Source organism: Cucurbita maxima, unplaced genomic scaffold, assembly GCF_002738345.1.
Source record: "Cucurbita maxima cultivar Rimu unplaced genomic scaffold, Cmax_1.0 Cma_Scf00015, whole genome shotgun sequence".
In the NCBI taxonomy this organism is placed as follows: domain Eukaryota; kingdom Viridiplantae; phylum Streptophyta; class Magnoliopsida; order Cucurbitales; family Cucurbitaceae; genus Cucurbita; species Cucurbita maxima.
In genome coordinates this window covers 3,629,016-3,652,983 of record NW_019272031.1, presented here as the reverse complement: position 1 = coordinate 3,652,983, position 23,968 = coordinate 3,629,016, and the positions used below count along the sequence as shown (strand labels likewise).

Here is a 23,968-nt window from a genome sequence, read left to right as displayed (position 1 = left end):
ATCTAATAAGCGAAAAATTCATTTAAAATATTTCATAAACGATGTCATGAACTTAAATGTTCGTAAAATCTATTTCAAATAACAATAACCATCAAGAAAATAGCGAAAACTAAATAACAAAAATGCCCCGATCTAACCCTAAGAGCTACAACTTAAACATAAGTGCAACTATTCAAGCTTCAGCCCAAGACCTACACTGCCACATTGTATAAGGACACTAGGTCTCGAAGGGTGGGAAGGGGTGGACTGTGAGATCACACATCAGTTAGAAGAAGAACAAAACATTTCTTGTAAGTGTTGAGATATTGAAGAATATATTTAATTATGGAATATATCTTCGATATTATATGTTTTATTTATGATTTGATTTACAATATATTTTATTTTATTCTCAATATTTAATTATTTTATATTTTCCTCATTTGTACTTCTTGTATCATATTTAAAGGATATCAATATCAATTATAATATACACCTTTCCAATTCTATTTTCTATTTCTATTTCTTATCAGTAAGGGTATGAAAGTCTCCGAGAAATGACAATATCAACTTATTGTTACAGTTAACACCTTACCATACGATAAAAAGTGCCATCAAATAAAAATCCGAAAACGATAAAATATGGATTATGCATGTCAAGTTTTATGGTAGGAAATGGATACAAAACACAACTCCAAAGGATACATGATTTTAATACACAATGGCATCTTAACTCATACATTTTTGTCTGCAGAGGACAAATACATTCGATAAGATGATCTGGACTTGTAATTCCTGGATAAGAAGCACAAAGAGGCGGTTAACGCTGCGAATGCATCACTCCAAAGGCTAAGCTGTAGCAAACTAAACAAGTAAACTGGAACAATAGCTATTAAAGCAACAAGCAATGGAACCCAAGCTGCATCTTTGCCATAGAACAGAAAAAACGTGGCAGTGAAAGCTAGTACCATGCTTATTACTGAGAGTAACAGTGTTCCAAGACCGAACACCAACTTTAATGGCAACCTGATTAGGAATTCTTCTTCGGCACAACGTGAGGTGATGATCGACAAGAACAATAGTATTGATGTTGAAGATGATATCAAAGCTGTTGCATCTGATATCACAAACACTGTGAACCATTTGTGGTGAAGAAAGAGAGGAGAGCCTGTGTGGACGTCGTGGTTGTTGTTGCTGCCGCCTGGTACGGTGAAGATTGCAGCAAAAACTATTGCAGCAATCAGAGTTGCAACCAACATACACGAATTTGCTGTTTTCTTCATCCATTTTTCTCCTTCTTTCACTAAGTCTTGGTGGTTTTCGGTGAACAATTCACGTAGGTTGTTCTTCCTCCTCTTTGTAAGCTCTAAGATTTTCTCCACTTCCTTCAATTACTTAATTTAGTTTTGAAACATATGTATTCAATCACTATAATAAACTCATATAATTCAAATGAAATTATATTCCAGCATCTAAAGAATAATGGCTAAAACCACCCGATCTAAATGGTTATCTATTTATAATTAAATAAATTACAAGCATATGGAAAAAACAATAAATGAAAAATACCTATGTTAAGCCGTAATGGTAAACTATAATTCAGTACTAAATATCCTTACACCCTGCAAGTTGAGCATCGGATTTGAACGAACATGAAACTTGGATCTGAAAAATTCAAAGAGAGGTCGAGAAACACTTTTTGTAAAGATGTCAACAACATGGTTCAAAGGAGGCCGCATAATATTTTCTTGGCCATTGAAAATTGCAGAGGGATCGTTGCTCAGTAGCGATGCTGCCTTGGCTCCAGCGAGCATATGTCTAACGCATGAAGTAGAAGGGGGAAACCGAGAGGAAGAAGGAGAATTGAGAGAGAGAGGGTTCGATGGTGAGTATGAAGAAGAGAGGAACAAGAGAGTAGAAATTGAGAATGCGGGCTCTGAGTGTATTTTAGACGAAGAAAGAGAGGGGGGGAGATGGAGTGGGGTATGCACCCTGTGGACTAGTTTGCTATCGAGCAAATGAGCACAAGTAAGAATATCTCGAACATATTTTAACTTATTAATAAAGAGATCATCAGAAGTGGGTGAAGAGCCACAATGATAGATCCATAGATAGTGATTCTATTCACAACAACACCATTGCCTAGAGTGAAGGCCAACAGAGGAGTAGTAGGCAAAGCTGGCGTCATAGCAAGTGGTGAAGTCCAATGGATGGAGAGGGAGCCACACCCCTTAGAGCAAGAGACAAAGACATTGTTGAAGCCGGAAGAGTCGTCATAGTGGGCAAAGGAGCCAGCGGCGACTCGATTGGCGAAGAGGCCAGTGCAGCCGAGATTTCGAAGGTCAATCTCTACAGAAGGTCGATAAGCTTCTCAAGATTCTGTATATTTTCGATGAGAACGCTGATGAGGAATCTAAGGTTAGGGTTTCTGTAGAGAATGAAGGGAAGATCGGGAAGAAAATGAAAGAGGCTATGTTGGATAAGGGAAAACCGATTAAGTTGGGGAAGGTGAGGTTGTATATATTGGCCAAAAGGGTGGAGTCGAAGAGTAATCAATCGGCGAGCCATGGAGACTGCCCTTGCTGTGTCAAAGCCGGATAAAATACCTAGTAACAGTAACGAAAGACAAATATGATATATAGATTGAGACTATGAGTCTGATGGTGGGCAGATTTGCTGCTAGTTCAAGCAAGCTGTTATTTTCCTCACCAAAATAGAAGGGCAATAGATCGAGCAACTCGCCCATTTCATACATTAAACAAAAGACACTCTCTTGTCTATTCTCATCTGCTATGTGAAATATGTTGTTTTGATTTCGGTCAACAGTCCAACCAAAATCAGGGTTTGAATCGATTAACAGTCTCAGAAATTCAGCATTTCCAACTTTTGCAGCATCGTGCAGGATGCTCGTGGGAGACAGGATGAACGTCAACATCGTATCTTCTGCACGCCACATCTGTTCAACCATTTGATGGGCTTGATTCTGCCTAAGTTGTTTTTTTGCATATACTCTTGAATCCTAAAGCTGGATCAAAATTTAAAAAAAAAAGAAAAAAAAAAAAACAGATTGATTTATTAATCTTTGGAACTGGTTAATATATCTACTATCTGCATGGCTCATACGTACTAGTGCTTTGATATATAATGTCTTCCATTGATTTATCTTGACTTTTGAAGTTGACTTTCGAGCCATAATATGTAAGGGCGTGTCTTCATTTTTGTCTCGCAGTATAGATATCGATTCGTTCCACATTAAAATAAGCAAAACTATATCTGTAAAAGAAAACATCAAATAGGTTATTGGATGAAAGTCAGACTAATTTAGGGAATAATGATGGGTTTATAATCAAGAAGGTATGAGGCCTTTTGGAGAAGGCCAAAGCAAAGCCACTAGAGGTTATACTTAAAGTAGGCAATATCATATCATTGTGTTGGATGATGAAAGTCCCACATTAACTTATGGGTTTATATATATAAAGAAATATTTTTTCATTGGTATGAGACCTTTTGAGGAAGCCCTAAAGCAAACCCAATATCATCTGAGTTTGAAAGGAATTGTAATGGGACAAAAACAAACCATAATAATTGGCGGAGATGACGCCAAAAAGAAGCTCAATTTGCTCATGAATTTTCAAGTGAGTGACAAGGGTGTGGGAGCTATGCAAAGGGTTTATAAGTGAGGAATACTGAGTATTTCCATGGGTACGAGGCATTTAGAGGAAACCCAAAGCAAAGCCATGAAAGCTTATGCTCAAACGGGACAATATCATACATGGAGAGTTGTCTAACATGTTACTCTCCACTCTAATATATAATATAATAACTAATTAATTATAATATAGTCTACGTATTATGTTAAGAATGAAAAATAGAAATAGAATTGGAATCGACAGCGTGTTCTCATTGATATTCATATCCTTTAGATAGGATACAAGCGAGCAACTAATACCCACTAGAAAATTTAAACTACAACACTCCCCCTCAAGTTGGAGAGTGTATGTTAATCACATCCAAGTTGTCTTTACGAGTGTAGGTCAATAACACTTTTGTCTTCTAAGTAGTGAAAATAGAGAGTGTAGGTCAATAACACTCAACTTGTGTTTAGGAGTGTATATGTCATCTTGAATACGAACATCTTGAGAGGTTGTGAAAGAAAATATGAACATCTTTGAATATGCCATACGGCCTATCATCCATTATGATTTCCTATTAATATTTTTTGTCTTCGGCCTTCAACTCGTATCTACAGTACAAAATATTATGAATAACTTGTCTTCTGCCTTCAACTCGTGTCTACCGTATAAAATATTCCATTACTAAATACTATATCTTTTTTAAGAATCATCTACTCGTTTATTTGTAATAGCGTTTTTGGACGAATAAAATTGAAAAAAATCACAATTTTTAACAAATATGATTATAACTAAAGATGTCCATTTAATTGTTGTCTCGTTGTCTTGAGAGGATGATTAAGGGAAAGAGTGAAAGTGAATTTTTTTTTATTTAACTAAATAGTATCGAAAATGAAAAATTCAGTCCCTATCTTCATCTCTACCGTCGGTCCGGCCTAACTTTTTATATATTTTATATATATATATATATTCGAAATTTTTGTGGGAAATGATTAGACATGATGATTTAGAATAGAATGTCGAAGAAATGAAGTGTATAAAACAATAAAAAAGTGCTTAAAATCGAAACCCTAATTCAAAAACCCCAATCCGGGACGTTCGAAGCACGTGCTAAAAAACTTGAGTAACGTTCGATGTTTTTCGAAATTTTTGTGGGGAATGATTAGGCATGATGATTTAGAATAGAATGTCGAAGAAACCGAGTAAATAAAACAGTAAAAAAAGTGCTTAAAATCGAAACCCTAATTTGGAAAACCTAATCCGGGATGTTTGAAGCACGTGCTGAAAAAATCGAGTAACATTCGATGTTTTTTGAAATTTTTGTGGGAAATGATCCGGAATGATGATTTAGAATAGAATGTCGAAGGAACGGAGTATATAAAACAATAAAAAAGCGCTTAAAATCAAAACCCTAATTCAGAAACCCCGAATTCGGGACGTTTGAAACACGTGCTAAAAAAACTGAATAACGTTCGATGTTTATATATATATTATTTATTTATTTACTTAATGTGAAAATTTATATTATAATATTAAAATTTGAATTATTCTCTAGTCTTGCATTCTAACCTAAATTATGTATTAAATATAAGGATTGTTATTAAAATATGTCACATATATGATAAGAGCCCATTTAAGGTAAATACCGCATTCTAAAGTATAGTAATGACCTTAGATTAAATAGGTAAAATTTAGAGCCGTTACAACACTAAAGCAAAGCAAATCCATGAGAGCTTATATTTAAAGTACACAATATCATATCATTATGGAGAGTTGTGTTCATTTATAAGTGTAATATAATTTATTAATAGTGATTGAATTGATATGTTTCAAAACTAAATTAAATAATTGAATACATATGGTTCTTATAAACCCTAAACCCTAAACCAAATCTCAAAGCTTTCGTTCTCTTTTTCCTCATGTTATCTTGCGCTTTCTGTTTTTATTTCTTTTTCCAACAATTTTCTTCGATTCTTTTTTCTCTGTTTAAGGATTTCCTCTCATCAACTCGAGCAAGTCGCAATTTTGATCGAAACATTACTTGACGTGAATGACGTTGAGCAAATGAAGAAGAATGCCGCTTCAGCTATCGACAAGCAGGGTCGTCTCCTCCTCATTGAGGAGAAATGACTTGCATGCTTGAAGCTCCGCGACAACTCTGGCGGGCACCTGCAAAAGGCTACGTCAGAAGCAAGGAGTGGACTTCGAAGAGGTATTCGTGTCGGTGGAAAGGTTGGAATCCGTCCAAGATGAGCCATCTCGGCGTGCTCAGCTACTACCTTGGATACTGTGCAGGGAGAGGAAAGAAGAAGCTTGAGCTGGTTGGCTACAGTCATACTGACATGACCGATGACGTTGATGATCGTAAGAACACCAGCAGGATGATTTATTTCCTCTCAAGCGACGCGATCTGCTGGTAATCAACTAAACAGAAGGTAGTTGCTATGTCTTCTTGCGAAGAAGAGTACATCTTCGTTCCGACAGCAGCCACACAAGGGGTCTGGCTTGTGCGGCTGATGGAAGAACTCAAACATTTGCACCATATTTTCAGCAACAACAAATCTCAAAGTTGTTTTTTTTTTCTTCTTCCACAATTTAACAGTCAACTAAGCAGAAGGTACTTGCTTTGTCTTCTTGTGAAACAGAGTACGTCGCCACTTCGACAGCAGCCACACAGGGGGTTTGGCTTGCGCGACTGATGGAAAAACTCATTAGAAGAGAAGGCAATCCACCAACGCTATATGTGGACAACAAAGCTACGATCTCCCTGATCAAGAAACATTTGTACTGTGTTTTCAGCAACAAATCTCAAAGCTTTCGTTCTCTTCCTCCTGTTATTTTCTTGCGCTTTCTGTTTTTTTTTTCTTCCAACAATTTTCTTCGATTTTTTTTCCTCTCACCAATGGCGAATTGTTCCGTCAAAAGACATCATTGCTTGATTATACTTTTTGTATTCTATGCTATGAAATTTGAATCTACTATGTGTCACTTTAACGATTTAATGAGAATCAATGATAGTTATAAAAAAATATGAGAGCGGCCCAAGGCCACAACTAGCCGATATTGTCCTCTTTGAGCTTTCCCTTTTGGACTTCCCCTCAACGCTTTAAAATGTGTATTATAGGGAGAGGTTTCCACACTCTTATAAAGGGTGTTTCGTTCTCCTCTCCAATCGATATATTTTATGAAGATGATTTAGAAGTAGGTGAGTGATATTTTTATTTAGTATTTTAAATTGAAGTATAAGTTCATGGTTTCGCAGAAAAAAAATTACAAAGTCTTTTCGTTTTTTTTATTTAGGTTAGAAAATTAAGGGAAAAAAAACTCGAGGTCGCCGACGAGATCGCGAAGATTCGAGCAAGGGATATAGTTGAGGAGATTTATAACAACCCAAACTCACTGCTAGCAAATATTCTTCGCTTTAACCCGTTACATATCGATGTCAACCTCACAATTATGTAGAAATTTGTTTTTCTTCTCTCCAACTGATGGGATCTTTCATTCCAATTCCAAAGAAACTGAAAAACAAAATTAAAAAAAAAAAAAAAAACTTTGACTTTTGACTTTGAAGTTGTCTTTCATTTACTTTTCTTTTTAAAAAAAAAAACAAATTTGTCGGGGAGCATCCCTTCCTCTAAATCATAAATGTATTGTACTATTTAATTTATGGATGTTACCGTTACTTTTCCAGATTCGTTCTTAGTCTTTTTTTTATGTTCATTTATTTTGATGTTTATCCCCTCTTTTTTATCCTTACTATGTTCCAGCTTAGAAAGTGAGCGGGGTTGGGCGGAGTTCGGAGAGGGTTAGCGTTTGTAAGGATTCAGTCTAGGATTCAAAATTTGTATTCGTTACTTGTTGACCCTAACATTCCCCTCAATATAGTTACGTTACTTACTTCTCACTTAGTAAGAGTGAAAACTATCCTCACAAATAACACAAATCCTTTCGGTATATTTTGTCCTCATTCACATACATCCATATACTCTTTCTTTACTCAAGTGTCACTTACCCACCAACTCCCACTTTAGTTCGTCCCCAAACCACACCTTACTAGGACATACCTTTGCTTCTTAAAAGTAAAAGTTATTTTCACAAGCATGTTTTGTTCTCGTTCATATGTTTTATAATAAAATTTTCAACATAAAATTGCTCCAAGTAAGAACGATTAAGTATGGAGTTTCGATGATTGAGCCATAAAAAAGAAAGGTGCATCTTATTGATACATGTCGGTTATTTTTTATTTTTTTAAGTCTTTTTTAATTATCATTATCTTCAAAAGTGAGTTAAACCACAACAATAATAAATTAATTCTAAACCTGATAAATATTTGGAGTTATTGGTCAATAAATTGTCACCTAGTCCACATGACCGTTGCACTTAGAAAAGACTCCATTTTTATGTATCCAAGTCCTTCATTTTGATGTAAAAATTTAAAATTGGAAGGTTTTTGGAAGATCTGAGAGATGAGCAAAGTAGTGCAGAAGGATATGAAAAATTCAGTGAGGGTTCTCTTTAAAGAAGACGATGTTCCTTCTCCCACTTATGAATCCAATCCAAATGGAGAACAACCAACAACGCCAACAGATCTTAGGCCTCTTGTTAGCGATGAATGGGGTTCTTCCAACCATAAATACCTTGATGCTAATATCACTTGGTCAGCTCAGGACAAAGCTTCTGCCTCCAAGGCCGACGATGCCGATGTCGATGGAGGAGAAGAGAGCGATAACAACGCCACTGCTCGACCATCGACCGATGGCGATCGCTCCGAAACCGGAGCACCGGGACAAGAAAATCAGGAAAATACTGCAGATCCCAGCCATCATTTTATTCTTTGCAACGGTATTTTCATCTATCTAAGATTCTTTTGTTTTGGTTATTGTAAGATTTCACATCGGTTGGAGAGAAGAACGAAACATTCTTTCTAAAGGTGTGGAAACCTCTTCCTAGTAGACGTGTTTTAAAAACCTTGAGGGGAAACTTGAAAAGAAAGTCCAAAAAGGATAATATTTTCTAATGGTCTTAAACTGTTATAAATGGTAAATGAAACATTATTTATAAGGGAAATCTTTCCCTAGCAAATGCATTTTAAAAACCTTGAGGGGAAACCCAAAAGGGAAAGTCCAAAGAGGACAATATTTGCTAGCGGTGAGCTTAGATAGTTTTAAATGGTAAACGAAACATTTTTTATAAGGGTGTGGAAACCTCTCCCTTTCCCTAGTAGACACGTTTTAAAACCTTGAGAGAAAACTCAAAATAGAAAGTCAAAAGAGGACAATATTTGCTACAGGTGGGCTTAGATTGTTATAAATGGTAAACGAAATATTATTTATAAGGGTGTGAAAATTTTTTCCTAATAGATGCGTTTTAAAAACCTTGAGGGGAAACTCGAAAGAAAAAGTCCAAAGAACAATATTTGTTAGCGGTGGGTTTAGACTGTTATAAATGCTAAACAAAAAATTCTTTATAAGGGTGTGGAAACCTCTTTGTAATGGACGCGTTTGAAAAATCTTGAGGGAAAACCCAAAAAAGACAATATTTGCTAACGGTGGGCTTAGATGATTATAAATGGTAAACAAAACATCTTTTATAAGGGTGTGGAACCTTCCCTAGCAGACACGTTTTATAAACCTTGAAAGAAAGTCCAAGAATTAAAGCCGAAAGAGGACAATATTTGCTAACGGTGGGCTTAGGCTATTATAAATTGTAAACAAAACATATTTATAAGGGTATGAAAACTTCTCCCTAACATACACATTTTAAAAACCTCGAGGGGAAGTCCAAAAGGGAAAACTTAAAGAGGACAATATTTGCTAGCGGTGTGCTTGAACCGTACTATTATTGATTTCTTTGTTTGTATGTGCAGCAAAAAAGAAGAGAGCATACCTTCCATTAAAAGTTGGGTTATATCAAGCAGCTTTAAAGGGTGATTGGAAGATAGCCAAATCTATATTTGACATAGATTCATCAACTATTACTATGAAGATTACTGATGCTGATGAAACTGCTCTTCATATTGCTGCTGCTGCAAAGCATATTCATTTTGTTGAAAATTTGGTTGAACTTACCTCTCCAGCTGACTTAGCTGCTAAAAATGAGAAGGGAAACACTGCTCTTGCTTTTGCAGCTGCATCAGGAGTTGTGAGAATTGCTAAAGTAATGGTTCACAAGAATCCTGATCTTCCAGATCTTCATGATCTTTATAAACCAACCCCAGTTTTAATGGCCGTAGCTTACAAACGCAAAGAAATGGCTTCTTTTCTATTCTCCAAGACTAAATTTGAAGCCTTGGATACTTCTGAACAGATTGAGCTTCTTATTGAAACCATTTCCACTGACTATTACGGTTCTTCTTCTATCCTTATCCTTATTCATCTTAAGTTTTGTTTTCGTGAGATTCTATGTTGGTTAGAAATGGGAACGTAACATTCTTTATAAGGGTGTGAAAACCTCTCCTTAGTATATGCGTTTTGAAATCGTGAGGCTGACGGTGATACGTAATGGGCCAAAGCGGACAATATTTCTTAGCGCTGGTCTTGGACTGTTACAAATGGTATCAAAACCCGACACTAAGCGGTGTGTCTTTATAAAGGTGTGGAAAGCTCTCACATTGGTTGGAGAGGCATTGAGCAGTGTGTCAGCGAGGACGCTGGACCCTCAAGGGGGTGGATTGTGAGATCCCACATTGGTTGGAGAGGAGAACAAAACATTCTTTATAAAGGTGTGGAAAGCTCTCCCTAGCAAAGGCGTGTTAAAACCGTGAGGCTGACGACAATACGTAACGAGCCAAAGCAGACAATATCTGCCAGCTATGGGCTTGGGCTGTTACAAATGATATCAGAGCCAAACACCAAGTGGTGTGCCAGTGTGGACGCTGGACCCCTGGAGGGGGTGGATTGTGAGATCCCACGTTGGTTGGAGAGCGACATGAAACATTCTTTATAAAGGTGTGGAAACCTATCCCTAGTAGATGCGTTTTAAAACCGTGAGACTGACGACGATACGTAATGGGGTAAAGCGGACAATATTTACTAGTGGTGGGCTTAAGTTGTTACAGATGGTATCAGAGCAAGGACCGAGCGGTATGCCAGCGAGAATGCTGGGCCTCCAAGAAGGGTGAATTGTGAGATTCCATGTTGGTTGGAGAGGGGAATGAAGCATTCTTTATAAGGGTGTGAAAACCTCTTCCTAATAGACGTGTTTTAAAACCGTTAGGCTGATGGTGATGTATAAACCTCTCCCTAATATACGCGTTTTAAAATTGTGAGGCTGATGACGATACGTAACGGGCTAAAGTGGACAATATTTGCTAACGGGGGGCTTGGACTGTTACAAATGGTATCAGAGCCAGGTACGAAGCATTGTGCCAGCGAGGACGCTGGGCCCTCAAGAGGGGTGGATAGTGAGTCTTATATTGATTTGAGAAGGGAACGAAACATTTTTTTATAAAGATGTGGAGACTTCTTCATAATAGACACGTTTTAAAACCCCGAGGCTGACGGCGATACGTACTGAGCCAAAAATAGATAATATCCGTTAGATGTTAGAGTTTCATTCTAAATTACTCACAAATGTTGTTAATATATTTCTTACTCTTTCTTTCTTCCTTCCAGATATAGCATTAGAAATTCTGAAAAAGAAACCTGAATTAGCAAAGGAGAGAATGGAGAATGGCGACACAGCTTTGCATGTACTTGCTAGAAAACCATCTGCTATTGGTAGCCACGCCGAGCTTAGCTTTTGGAAAACATCCATAAACTCTCGTAAGACATCAACTTTGCTTTCTTTTGAATGGGTAAGAATATATATGGTGAGATCTCACGTTAGTTGAAGAGGGAAACGAGGGAAACGAAGCATCTTTTGTAAGGATGTGGAAACCTCTCTCTAGTAGACATGTTTTAGAATCGTGAGACTGACGGTTATAAGTAACGGGCCAAAGCAAACAATATCCGCTAGCAATGGACTTAGGATGTTACAATGGTATCAGAGCCAGTCACCAGAAGATGTGCTAGCGAGGACGCTGGGCCCTCTAAGGGGGAGGATTGTGAGATCCTACATTGGTTGGAGAGGGGAACGAAGTATTTCTTATAAGAGTGTAGAAACCTCTCCTTAGTAGACGAATTTTAAAACCGTAAAATTGGCAACGATACGTAATGAGCCAAAATTAACAATATCTACTGGTAGTGAGCTTGAGCTCATACCTACGTTAACATATAATGACATGATTATATATGTGTGCGCTTGCTAGGCTTTCACGGACTTTACAACAAAGCTCTGATGCAGAAATTAGCCCATCAAACGGTGGAACGTCTATGGAATTTCGTGGTCAAGGAACTTACAAAACGAGAGCTATATAGTTTTATAAAGAACCCCTCAAGGTTATTGCACGATGCTGCAAGAGTTGGAAATGCTGAGTTCTTGATAATACTCATTCGTTCATATCCCGATTTGCTATGGAAAGTTGATGATGACGACAAAAGCATATTTCATATAGCAGTTGAAAATCGACAAGAAAGTGTGTTCAGTTTAATATATGAGATAGGAGGCCTCAAGGATTTTCTTGCCAACTTTCATGATAGAAAAAAACAACTCAACATGCTACACTTAGCTGGATTACTAGCAGCTCCAGATCACTTGAGTAGAGTTTCAGGAGCAGCTTTACAAATGCAACGCGAGCTTCTATGGTTCAAGGTATGAGCTTTTTTTTTTATCATTGTTTGTTGGATATAGTTCACGATCGAAAACAAGTAAAAAGGACAATTTGAGGGGAGTGATCTTTTGAAACAAAGAAACGTTAATATTAGGGAGAGATTTCCACACTCTTAATGAAGAATGTTCCGTTCTCTTCACTGATGTTGGATCTCACAATCCACCTCCTTTGGAGTCCTCGTTAGCACTCATTTCATTCTCCAATCGATGTGGGACCCTCAATCCACCCCCTTCGGGTCCCAGCGTCCTTGCTGGCACACCGGCTCGTGTCCACTCCCCTTTGAGGCCCAGCGTTCTCGCTGGCACATTGCCCAGTGTTTGGCTCTGATTCTATTTGTAACAGCCCAAGTTCACCGCTACCCAATACTGTCTTCTTTAGGCTTTCCCTTTCGAGCTTTTTCTCAAGATTTTTAAAACGTGTCTGTCTCTTTGGGCTTCCCCTCAAAGTTTTTAAAACGCGTATGAGGTTTCCACACCCTTAAGGAAGGTTTCGTTCTCCTCCCCAACCAATGTGGGATCTCACAATCTACCTCCCTTCGGGCTCCAGCGTTCTCGTTGGCACTTGTTCCCTTCTCCAATCGATGTGAGACCCCCAAATCCAACCCCCTTCGGGACCAAGCGTCCTTGCTGGCACACTGCCTCGTGTCCACCCCTCTTCGGGGCTCAGCCTTCTCGCTGGCACATCGCTCAGTGTCTGGCTCTGATACCATTTATAACAGCCAAAGACCACCGCTATCAGATATTGTCTTCTTTGGGTTTTTCCTTTCGGGCTTCCCCTCAAAGTTTTTAAAACGCGTCTGCTAGTGAGAAGTTTCATTCTCCTCTCCAACCGATGTGAGATCTCACACTTAACACTTAGCTTTTCAATTCTCTTTGTTGTTGTTGTTTCTTTTATTTGTTTTAACATATTTCGATCGTGGGCCATATCCAACATTTGGTATCAGAGTATGTCAAAACAAATACTGTCACCATACGAAGTCACCGGATTAGAAGTCACAACAATAAATGACAACTTGAGTGAAATAACTTGAGTGAAGGAATCTTTTGAAACAAAGAAACCTTAAGCACCTAACTTTTCATTTCTCTGGGTTGTTATTGTTGCTTCTTTTACTTGTTTCAACATAGTTGCTTCTTTTACTTGTTTCAACGTATTTCAATCGAAGTGGGTCACATCCAACATTATTTAAAAATTAAACGGTTGTGAACTTGAAGGAAGTAGAGAAGATTGTAGTATCCTCCCATCTTCAAATGAGATGCGATCGAATTCCAGAGCTTTCCCAAGTAAAGGTAACACAAGACCCAGTTGATAAACTAACACCTCGCGAGCTCTTTACAAAAGAACACGAACAACTACGAAAACAAGGCGAGGAATGGATGAAAAACACGGCGAACTCATGCATGCTGGTGGCGACACTGATAGCGACAGTAGTTTTTGCAGCAGCGTTCACAGTTCCAGGTGGCAACGATGACAAGGAAGGGATACCTATATTTCGACAAAATCAAGCGTTTACGGTGTTCGTAATATCAGATGTTGCAGCTCTAGTGTTGTCTACAACTTCTATACTCACGTTCTTATCAATCTTGACGTCCCGCTATGCAGAAGAAGATTTCTTAGTGTCGTTGCCGAGCAAGCTATTGTTTGGGCTATTGACACTATTCGTATCTATTGCATGCATGGTGGTGGCTTTCAGTGCAGCCTTCTTTATTGCATATGATAAAACAAAGGCGAAGATTCCATTGGCCATTGGAGCGGTAGCGATCCTTCCAGTTGGGTGTTTTTGTGTGTTTCATTCTAAACTTGTAGTGGACATATTGCGATCAGCTTATTGGTCTAAGTTTTCTTTGAGGCAGCGTGAGAAAAGGTTGTTTTAGTGCAATGGGTGGCTTGTCAATGCCCATCAAGGTGTAATTTTACTAACATTTTATGAACATTTAATGTTGATTATCAAACGTTTGATATAATAATGTATGTAGTTTCATGAACATAATTTGGATCTCATTTTTCTTATATCATTTATAAAGTTGCGTGTATGCAGGTATGAACTGTGCGGGCGCAAACTACCATTGAGCAGGGGTGAGATGATTAAAAAGATTGAATTGTTATGGATTGGGTCAGATACTTTTCAAACCGTGCGGGCGGCATCATGACTTACATTCAATCATGATCAGCATTAAGAACTCAAAACTAGATATACTTTTTTTTGTTCATCTTTGTGGCTTTGTCAAACCTTAGACAAGGTCTTCCTTCCTCGGTTGAACTTGACCCATGTGGAACTAAGCATCATTCCGCCCTAGAAGATCTACTTCGATTGGAGAGGAAAACGAAACATTCTTTATAAATATGTGGAAACCTCTCCTTAAAAGACACGTTTTAAAACCGTGAGACTGACGGTGACACATAACAAGCCAAAGTGGACAATATCTACTAGCTGTGGGTATAAGCTGTTACACTCTGTCGTGTATTTTCCTCAATTGCAACTCTAAACCACTGGCCTCCAATCTAGGTTAGGTCATAGAGTTGAACCTTGCCTATACTATATCTTAACAACATGACTCGCATGTTTTTATATCAATTTGGAACTTCATTGGGACGTGTTCATACCTTCTATGGGGTCAAAATAATCTTAAAATGTTCAACCGAAGCTTATCGTTGACTTCAGCATTATCGGGACATTATAACCCTTCCTAGGGCCATTAGTCTGTTTGACTTGACAAAAACAATGCGCGAATTGACCAAAAATTTCAGTTTTTCAAAAAATTCAACTCAACTCAAACGAAAAAAAAAATCTAATCCAACCCAATCTAACCTTCATGATTTTGGTTGAGTAGTTCGAGCCGATTAGATTATCAAATTGTATGAACGCCCCTACAAAAGGGGTTATTGAGAACATACATTATTTTAATGCATCTTATCTGTACTAATTAATTAAGTGATTAAATATTATTAAGTATAAGATTATGCATGTGACATTGTTCTTTAGTATTGTGTGCAAAAAAGGTTACCGACTCTATGTTATCATAAAGTATTGATTGGAATTGGATTCGGCATGTGAGAGTCAGTAAACTACGTGCCTTCCTCGCTTCACCTAACCCTTTAACCTTGCTTGATCATGTGGCCTCATTGCCTATAAACAATTAATTTGTTTTTAAGCCTTGGATTTTGCTTAATTATTGCAACTTGTTTATGTGCAACTTGTTTGTTTCATATGGAAAATTATAAATCTTTCTCGACTTAAAAATCCCACAATTTCGTAGTTTCATTTACTTGTAAGTCTCGAGATTTATCTTGAACAAAGCAAAAGATTTACTTCAACAAGTAAGGGCGAAGATAGATTTCTTCCTATCAACTAAAAGAGACGGGAGATTATATTCGGTAGCCTTACCCATGTCAAATTCCCTATTAGCGAGCTAGTGTACCAGCAGGGACACTAGACCCCTAAGGAGGTGGATTGTGAGATCCCACATCGGTTGGAGAGGGGAACGAAACATTTCTGATAAGAGTGTAAAAATCTCTCCCTAACATACGTGTTTTAAAACTGTGAGACTGACGATGATATGTAACGGAGTCAAAGCAGACTATATCTACTAGAAGTGGGTTTGAGCCATTACAAATGATATCAAAGCTAGACACAGGGCTATGTGCAAACGATGACACTGGGCCCACAAGGGACATAGATTATGAAATCCGTGAGATCCCACATTAGTTAGAGAATGAGAACAAAGCATTCTTTATGATCGTGTAGATACCTCTCCCGTGAGGCAATGGGCCAAAGCAGACAATATTAGTGAACTTAGGCATTGATACGTTTGCTCATGAAAAAATGCATTTTAAAATTGTGAGATAACAGAACAAATCGAGCAATACAGACCACATTAGTTACATACTGTTGAAGAATAAACTAAACTTCCTTCTACCTTAGAAAGTAAAAAATAGGTATTCAGTTCATGATATGGGTTATTTGCATTTATTCAACGATATCTATTGCATTTAATAAATGAGTACAAGCTGCTACTCACCAGACATGGAGATAAGCTTTCTTGAGCTGAAAACATTCAACATCGAACAGGAGAGCCAAGGTCTATGAGCAATGGCTCAATGGGAGTACTCATAACTTCATTTTGATCAGCTTTCAGGTCCTGAAGATTCATATGATCAACTTCTTCATTATCACCATTGATCGAATGACCATTCTGAAGAAGCCAATTGTTTTGGATCACTTTGGCCGCAACAATCTCCAATGACAACACCAATTCCCTGCGTTTTTCTTCACGAAGTATTGCACAACAAGCTTTCTCCACCGTTGGAAATGGCTTCATATGAAGAATTTGAGCACAAATGGTGGAATAAGAATCGTTTAATCCTATAAGAAATTGCATGACTTTTTCCCTTTCAATTTGCTCACTCTGTTTCTGTGTTGAACCGCAAGAACATTTGGGTATGTCAATGTAGGCCTCGAGTTCATCCCATAAAGCCTTCAGCTTTGTAATGTAAGATGTAATGGATGAGTTTCCTTGACGATGGCATGCAATTTCCTTGTAAATTTGAAACATTCTTGAACCATTATTGCCTTGGGAAGAACATTCTTCTTCCTTTGTTTCTGAGGCGAGTGATTCGTATACCAAATTTGCATGAAGAACGATGTTTGCAAGATCCTTATCTACACAAGATTTTCAAGAACGTTACTCTCTACATTAGTATGATATATTTTTTACTTATAAACCCACCATCATTCCCTAAACTAGCCAATGTAGTACTCCCTCCTAATAATCCTCCCCTCGAACAAAGTATACCATAGAGCCTCTCTTGAGGTCTATGTTTCCCTCGAACAGCTTTCCCTTAATCGAAACTCGACTTCTTTCTCTAGAGCCCTCGAACAAAGTATACTCTTTGTTCGATACATGAGTGTATACTCTTTGTTCGATACATGAGTCACTTTTGACTACACCTTTGAGACTAAATTTCTTTGTTGGACACTTAAGATTTTATTGACATAACTAAATTAAGGGCATGACTCTTATACTATGTTAGGAATCACGGATCTCTACATTGGTATGATATTGAGCATAAAGTGTAGTGACTTTATTTTGGACTTTACAAGAGGCCTTGAACCAATGAAGATATAAAATTTTCTAAATTAGGGAGCGTGAGACTTTCTACCAACAATCCTCTATGCAAGATACATACATAAACCTTTTGAATCTAAAAATGGGTAAAGGCTTACCATCAAGAGAAAGCTGATGTAACTTATGAACATCGGGTCACTAAGAGTATGAGCACCATAAGATCCATCCGAATAACTACGAACAATTTGTTCATCTTGCTGATCACTCAACCGACCGCTCCGCAAGTTTTTGGGAGAACCCTTATGAGAATCGCTTGGTTTGGCACGAGAAAAATCGGATCTTGAACCAGACCCAGTTGCTCCTTTTACATTGCTCTTCGACGGCGGTGGAGTTATTGGTTTGGTTGGGCGAGGGGAAGAGAATCTAGTGGTGGTTTTAGTTTTGGTGTCTAATTTCTTCTCATTTGGGCTTGGGGCTGCTGGCCTTGAGGGGACAAGCTTTGAATTGGGTCTTGATGGGTCGATGCGTGGAGGGTTTGAAGATCTATCGGTGGGTTTGGTTGGGCGTTTCACGACGGTGGGTTGGGGTTCTTTTCTATGGGTTCGCAGCTCGTTGGGGTTGATGGGTGTCGTCGGGCGGCGGCGTGGGGACATGTAATTGGGTTTGGACGGTGGATTGGTGGCTCCATTGTTGTTGAATGGTCTGCTTTCTCTGGGGGAAGATCGGGATCTTGGGGGGCTGATAATGCCTCGAACCATTGTTTCTCTGGCTGAGCTAAACAGAGCTGGTTTGTTCTGTTTCTTCTCTGCTTTTTGGTGAACTCAGTGATGAAGTTTGGGGCATTTCATGGAAGGTTATGAGGCCATTTCCTATTTGTTACACGGTGGGAATGGAGGGATTTTAGGGTCAAGTCAACCAGTTTTTAATTGGATATTAATTCTTGTAGCTTCAGAAGTCACCTGTCACCAAGGAGGAACATGAACATGACTTTCTCTTTAGTTTTATTATTCATTTATTTACATTCTAAACAAATCTACCTTTCTCAACTTAGATTTAAATCAACCACTTGAGTTAATACATCTTAATAAAGCATTAAAAGTTTGAATTTTTATGTCAAATTTTGTTAGAATAAAATTCAGTGTGAGATCTCATATTGGTTTGAGAGAGGAGAGCATTAATTGTGAGGGTGTGGAAACCTTTCACTGACTGACATGTTTTAAAATCACGAGGCTGACACTCATACGTAGTAGGCCAAAGCGGACAACATCTACTAGAGGTGGAAATTGGGCTATTACAATTGGTATCAGAGTCAAGAGTCCGAGCGGTGTACCAGTGAGGATGCTGGCCCCCAAGGGGTGGATTGTGAGATCTCATATCGAGGAGAACGAAATACTGGGTGTGGAAACCTCTCCCTAGTAGACACGTTTTAAAATCGTATGACTGATGACGATACATAATGAGCCAAAACAGGTGTATGAGTGTTGAGTCGTAGGTTAAAACGATAATCCATTCATATATGACGGTAACTTATGATACAATATCAATAACTTAAAATAATCGATACAAATCTTTCATATATTTCATAAAATATTAAACACCAAGCTTAACGAAAACTAAGAAACCAAAGAATAGCCATGCATGCACAAGCCCTATTAAATGATATCAACCCTAATCCATAATCTTAACAAATGATACACATCTATACGTAGCCATGCAAAGGGCTGCAGCTCAACTACGCATAGTCACACATCCCATACGCGCAAGAGCTTCCTTTGCTGCACTCATTGCCACAACCTCCACAATGCATCCTATTGAACATCGGATTCACACACCTTCCATTGCAACATATCCTTGAATACTTACATTTATTCCCGCACATCCCGCAGTTGTTCCTATCGGTCTCTACATTCACACATTTCTTCTTGCAGCAATCCGGCCCCGGGCTACCCTTGGCTCGACACACTCTCGGGTACATGTTGCATGTCAATCGAGCCTTTTGTAGAGATTGAAAGTTAAAGAGAAGGGCACGGAGTGGAGAAATGTCACTATCTGTTGAAGGAAGATGATCGAAACGCTCGTCGTTCTCTTTGTTGTTTGTTTCAACTTCAGATCCATGGGTTGTGGAATAAGAGATGAGTATCAAAACTATGAGAAGGAATAGCTTTGAGAGCTTCATTTTATGAACACAAAGATATCAAAGAAGAGAAGGGTTTGGGATGGTGAAAATGGATGCATGAAAGGCGATATTTATAAGGTGGAAAAATAGTGGAATGGTCTAAATCAGCAACTATAAGAAATGGAAGGTAAAACGAGTTAGGTTTTTGACTAAGTTAGAAATTCCAAGTAGTTAGAGATATGTATAGACTTTGGGAGTTTGGAGAAAGGTTTGGTCATGATCCACATTGATATCCCAATTCTTCTTCTCTTCGTGCTAACACGATCTTGTATGTATTGAAAAACATAATTATGAGGCGAAGATCGATTAATAACTAATTAGCAGAGGTAGCAGTGTTCGTGTGTTGAATTGGATCGGGTTGGGACAGTTTTTCGACCAAACCCAATTTTTCAATCAACCCAAACAACCCATATTAATAAACTCAATTGGAAAAGCAAAGCATTTAGGTTTTTGATTGACCTTTTAGTTTTATAATGTTTGAAATTTGAGGCAAAGAAACAAGACTAACCTTTAACGTTGGGTTAATGTCGATGGTTTTATGTGTTGTATGCCACGTTTCAACTCAATGCACCTTTTTTTCTTTTACTTTTTGCCTCTAAATGGCCTTTTATATTTGGCCCTTTTTGCCTCAAAGTTTGGAGGAAAGCAAAATGAAAGAAAGGAGTATTTGTTACCCGTAAGCCGATAGATATTGTCTGTTTTTGCCAGTTACGTAATACTGTCAGCTTCAAGATTTTAAAATACGTCTGCAAATGAGAGGTTTCCACACGAACGAATGTTTCGTTTTCCTCTCTAGTGGGATCTCACAATTATAAAGAATACAATGTTAAAAAAATTAGTGGTTGAGAATTGAGATCTTAGATTTGATTAATGCTCAACGATTGAAGGGATCCTACTAATTGGATTTTTCAATTTAGGTTTTTACGGTTGTGAAAGTTTCAATTTCGTGTTCATAGTTTGCTAAGCTTCATCAAAGTTCTCGTAGTTCTAAAAGTTATATATTTTATCTCTATGGTTTGAGCTTGGCTAGCTTTATTTTGGTCTAACCGATAGGGTTCAATCTTACCATTCATCTGTAAATTTACCCCATGTACAGGTTGAATTGGGTCAATCGGTTTTTCGGGTCATTTGGGTTTCTTAACACGGTTAATTACCACTAAATATTGGTGTTTGTCCATATAAAACCATGTCATTTCTTGCAACCTTAGAAAAGAAGAGCTTAGAAGACATAGCAAATAATATAGGTAAGTACATGGAATGAAGGATATATTCAAGAGTTAGGCAATGGGTAGGGCTAAAATTGGTTCCGAAAGCACTTTCATTCTCCAATGGGCTAAGACTCTGTTCATTCAATTCAAATCCAAAACAAACTGCTTCTTCAAGGTTCAAGTTGTAATGCTTTCACCTACGTCTCTCTCGTACACTTTTCACCTCTTTTTTCTTTTCGGTTTAAGGTACATGAATGAACCGAGACCACATTTGAATGAAAAGAAAGACTGAAAAAAATTGAAACTCACTGTATATGCTAACAAGGTGCAACTTTCTTTTTGTTGGCTCAATCATAGAAACTTAATAGTGAAACGCGTTTTACTTGGAGCAATTTTACGTTAGATGACCTCCTATGATGCATGTGAGTGAGGACGAACCATACTAAAAATACTTGTGTTGGTCTGTGGGGGAAGTTTTTGTTCTTGAAAGGGAAGAGTAAGTAACGTGACCATGTCGTAAAAGAGAATACTAAAGCTATCAGATGCCAAATCGGGATTCTAAAACCTTATCTGAATCCAAGGTATGATTCGTTAAACAAGGTTAAAGACAACTTGATTCCTTCGATCAATTGTAGAACTAAAGGACAAATGAAATAAAGATAAGCTCCATCGAAAAGAGAGATTAGACTATAACGTAAGAACACACGAGTATCTTATTTAGTGTTAGAGCAGCCAGAGGTTGGGTACATCTTCGGTTTGGTAGAGCGACCAATCAAATCTATTCCAACATTGGAGGGATGTGTGGTTGGACAGTTTTAGATTCCTTTTGTAGACTATTTTGTTGTTGTGAGATCCCACATCAGTTGGAGAGGGGAACCAAACATTTCTTATAAGGGTGTGGAAACATCTCCTTAACATACACATTTTAAAACCGTGAGGTTGACAGCAATATGTAACGGGTCAAAGAGGACAATATCGACTAGCGATAGGCTTGGATGGTTAAGAATAGCATAAGAGCTAGGACGATGTGCCAACGAAGATGTTGGCCCCCAAGAGGGAATGGATTATGAGATCCCACATCGGTTGGACTGAGAAACGAAACATTCCTTATAAAAGTGTGTAAACCTCCTAGACAATGTGTTTTAAAACCATGAAGTTGAAAGTAATACATAATAGACCAAAATGGATAATGTCTGCTAGTAGTAGACTTGAACTCTTACAGTTGTCCTGGGATTGACTTTGGGCCTTTCGTGCGCAGCTTAGGTGGAGGGCGAAGAAGGCCTCCTTCCGAGGGCTCGAGCCATCAGTGAGATACCACTCTGGAAGAGCTAGAATTCTAACCTTGTGTCAGGACCTACGGGCCAAGGGACAGTCTCAGGTAGACAGTTTCTATGGGGTGTAGGCCTCCCAAAAGGTAACGGAGGAGTGCAAAGGTTGCAGGGTGTGCCTCTTCGTGGCTGCTCATATCTTCCTCCAGTACTGTAGTGTCGTCCACGGCCTCTAGGTCCACTTCTTTGGCTAAGTTAAGGATATCCATCTCTCTCATTTTCTGCCACAATATGCATCTCATAGTTTCTATCATGGTGAGAAGTTGTTCTTCTAAGGAAATCATCATTTGGTACGATGTATTGGTGTTGATCTCAATCATGCCAAGAGCCTCCTCAATGATGACGCTCATGAGCCATGATACTAGCAGCTCCAAGCAATTATTGAATAAAAATCCTTAAAATGGATTGGATTGATTCCAAAATATCTAAAATATGTATCGCCCGTCAGTTTTACGGTTTTAAAATGCTTCTACTAGAGAGAGTTTTCCACACCATTATAAGAATGTTACGTATCGCCGTCAATTGTCAACCTTGGCCGTCAACCTCATGGTTTTAAAACACATGTACTTGATAGAGGTTTACATACCTTTGTGAGAAATGTTAAGTTCCCTTCTCCAACCGATGTAAGATCTCACAATCCACCTATCTTATAAATGTTTTGTTCCCCTCTCGAACTAACGTGGGATTTCACTATCCACCCCCTTAGAGACCCAGCTGTTGTGTCGTAATGCCACAACCAAAAAGTTGATACCCAATTATTGTAGCGGAAGCCGATACCCATGCTATGATGTTAATTGTTGTACCAAAGCTCTTATACCATTTGTTGTGTCGTAAATGCCACAACTTTCAATGCGCTGATACCACCTATTAGGCATCGTACTGCTACAACCTTTAATGCTCTGATACCAATTGTTGTATCAAAATGTCACAACCAAAATGCTCTGATACCACTTGTTGTGTTGTAATGTCACAACCACAAAAATGGTTTGATATTCAATTGTTGTAGCGGAATGCCACAACCAAAAATGTTATGATACCCAATTGTTATAGTAGAAGCGGAAGTAATATCGATCACACTCACGCTCACACATCCACAAGCAAAAATTAAACAAAGAAATACAAAAATTTATGTGGTTTGGACAGAAGAAATTTCCCTAGATCCACTTGTGGTAGCTAGTCACTATAACCGAAGTGTTTAGAATTATATCTCTCACACTCTCACACTACAAAAAATCTCTCGACAAAAGTTCCTCCCAATTGCCTCTAGTCAAATACAAAATAACAATTACTCCACTTTGACTCTACATAACTCCACCCCTAAAAATAATGTTAAAACAAGTCTTTTTATATGCATATCAGTACTAATTCTCATACATGATCGAAATAAGAATATTAATCTAAATAGTTATAAACTAAATGAGATTTAATAACCAAAATAAATAAAATTATGACAATTCATCTTCATGACAATTTACAACACTAGTATCCTCGCTGACACACCGTCCGGTGTCAGAATCTGATACCATTTGTAACAGTCCAAACCCATCTATAATAGATATTGTCTATTTTTGCTCATTCATATGGCTATCAGTCTCACGACTTTAGAATGTGTCTACTAGAAAGAAGTTTACACACTCTTATAAAAAATGTACCGATGTGAAATCTCACATAGAAGAAGAAGAAGAAAACGTCGGTGGAGTGTTCATAAGAAACTTAAACGTGCCTATCCATCACCTTTTCTAGGAAGGTTCAATCAAAATACGAACCATATCAACCTGGAGATAATAATTCATACACGGTTGGATCATCCCAACTTTCTAGCCACAATAAATGCCTAATCAATCAGTGATAGTCAATGCTGGCGGGCAGCTA

At 38.1% G+C, this 23,968-nt stretch overlaps 3 protein-coding genes across 3 annotated transcripts; 1 reads left to right on the top strand and 2 right to left on the bottom strand.

Moving 5' to 3' along the window:
• Window positions 1-713: 713 nt before the first annotated feature.
• Window positions 714-3,596, bottom strand: LOC111489945 (ankyrin repeat-containing protein NPR4-like; the record flags this gene model as incomplete). Its single annotated transcript, XM_023138348.1, has 4 exons — window positions 714-1,364; window positions 2,630-2,998; window positions 3,107-3,252; window positions 3,557-3,596. Coding segments are annotated over 4 exons (1,206 nt in total), but the record flags the coding sequence as incomplete, so codon positions are not given.
• Window positions 3,597-8,019: 4,423 nt separating this feature from the next.
• On the top strand, window positions 8,020-14,292 carry LOC111490095 (ankyrin repeat-containing protein At5g02620-like). The gene is made up of 5 exons (XM_023138578.1): window positions 8,020-8,453; window positions 9,478-9,957; window positions 11,225-11,374; window positions 11,860-12,302; window positions 13,533-14,292. Exons 1-5 carry the CDS (start codon window positions 8,078-8,080, stop codon window positions 14,190-14,192), a joined length of 2,109 nt encoding a protein of 702 aa, XP_022994346.1. The 5' UTR covers window positions 8,020-8,077; the 3' UTR covers window positions 14,193-14,292.
• Window positions 14,293-16,266: 1,974 nt separating this feature from the next.
• On the bottom strand, window positions 16,267-18,334 carry LOC111490168 (sporozoite surface protein 2-like). Its single transcript, XM_023138682.1, has 2 exons — window positions 17,543-18,334; window positions 16,267-16,978 (listed from the first exon to the last, which is right to left on the bottom strand). The coding sequence occupies exons 1-2, from the start codon at window positions 18,140-18,142 to the stop codon at window positions 16,796-16,798; spliced, it is 783 nt and encodes a 260-aa protein (XP_022994450.1). The 5' UTR covers window positions 18,143-18,334; the 3' UTR covers window positions 16,267-16,795.
• Between the last annotated feature and the right edge of the window lie 5,634 nt (window positions 18,335-23,968).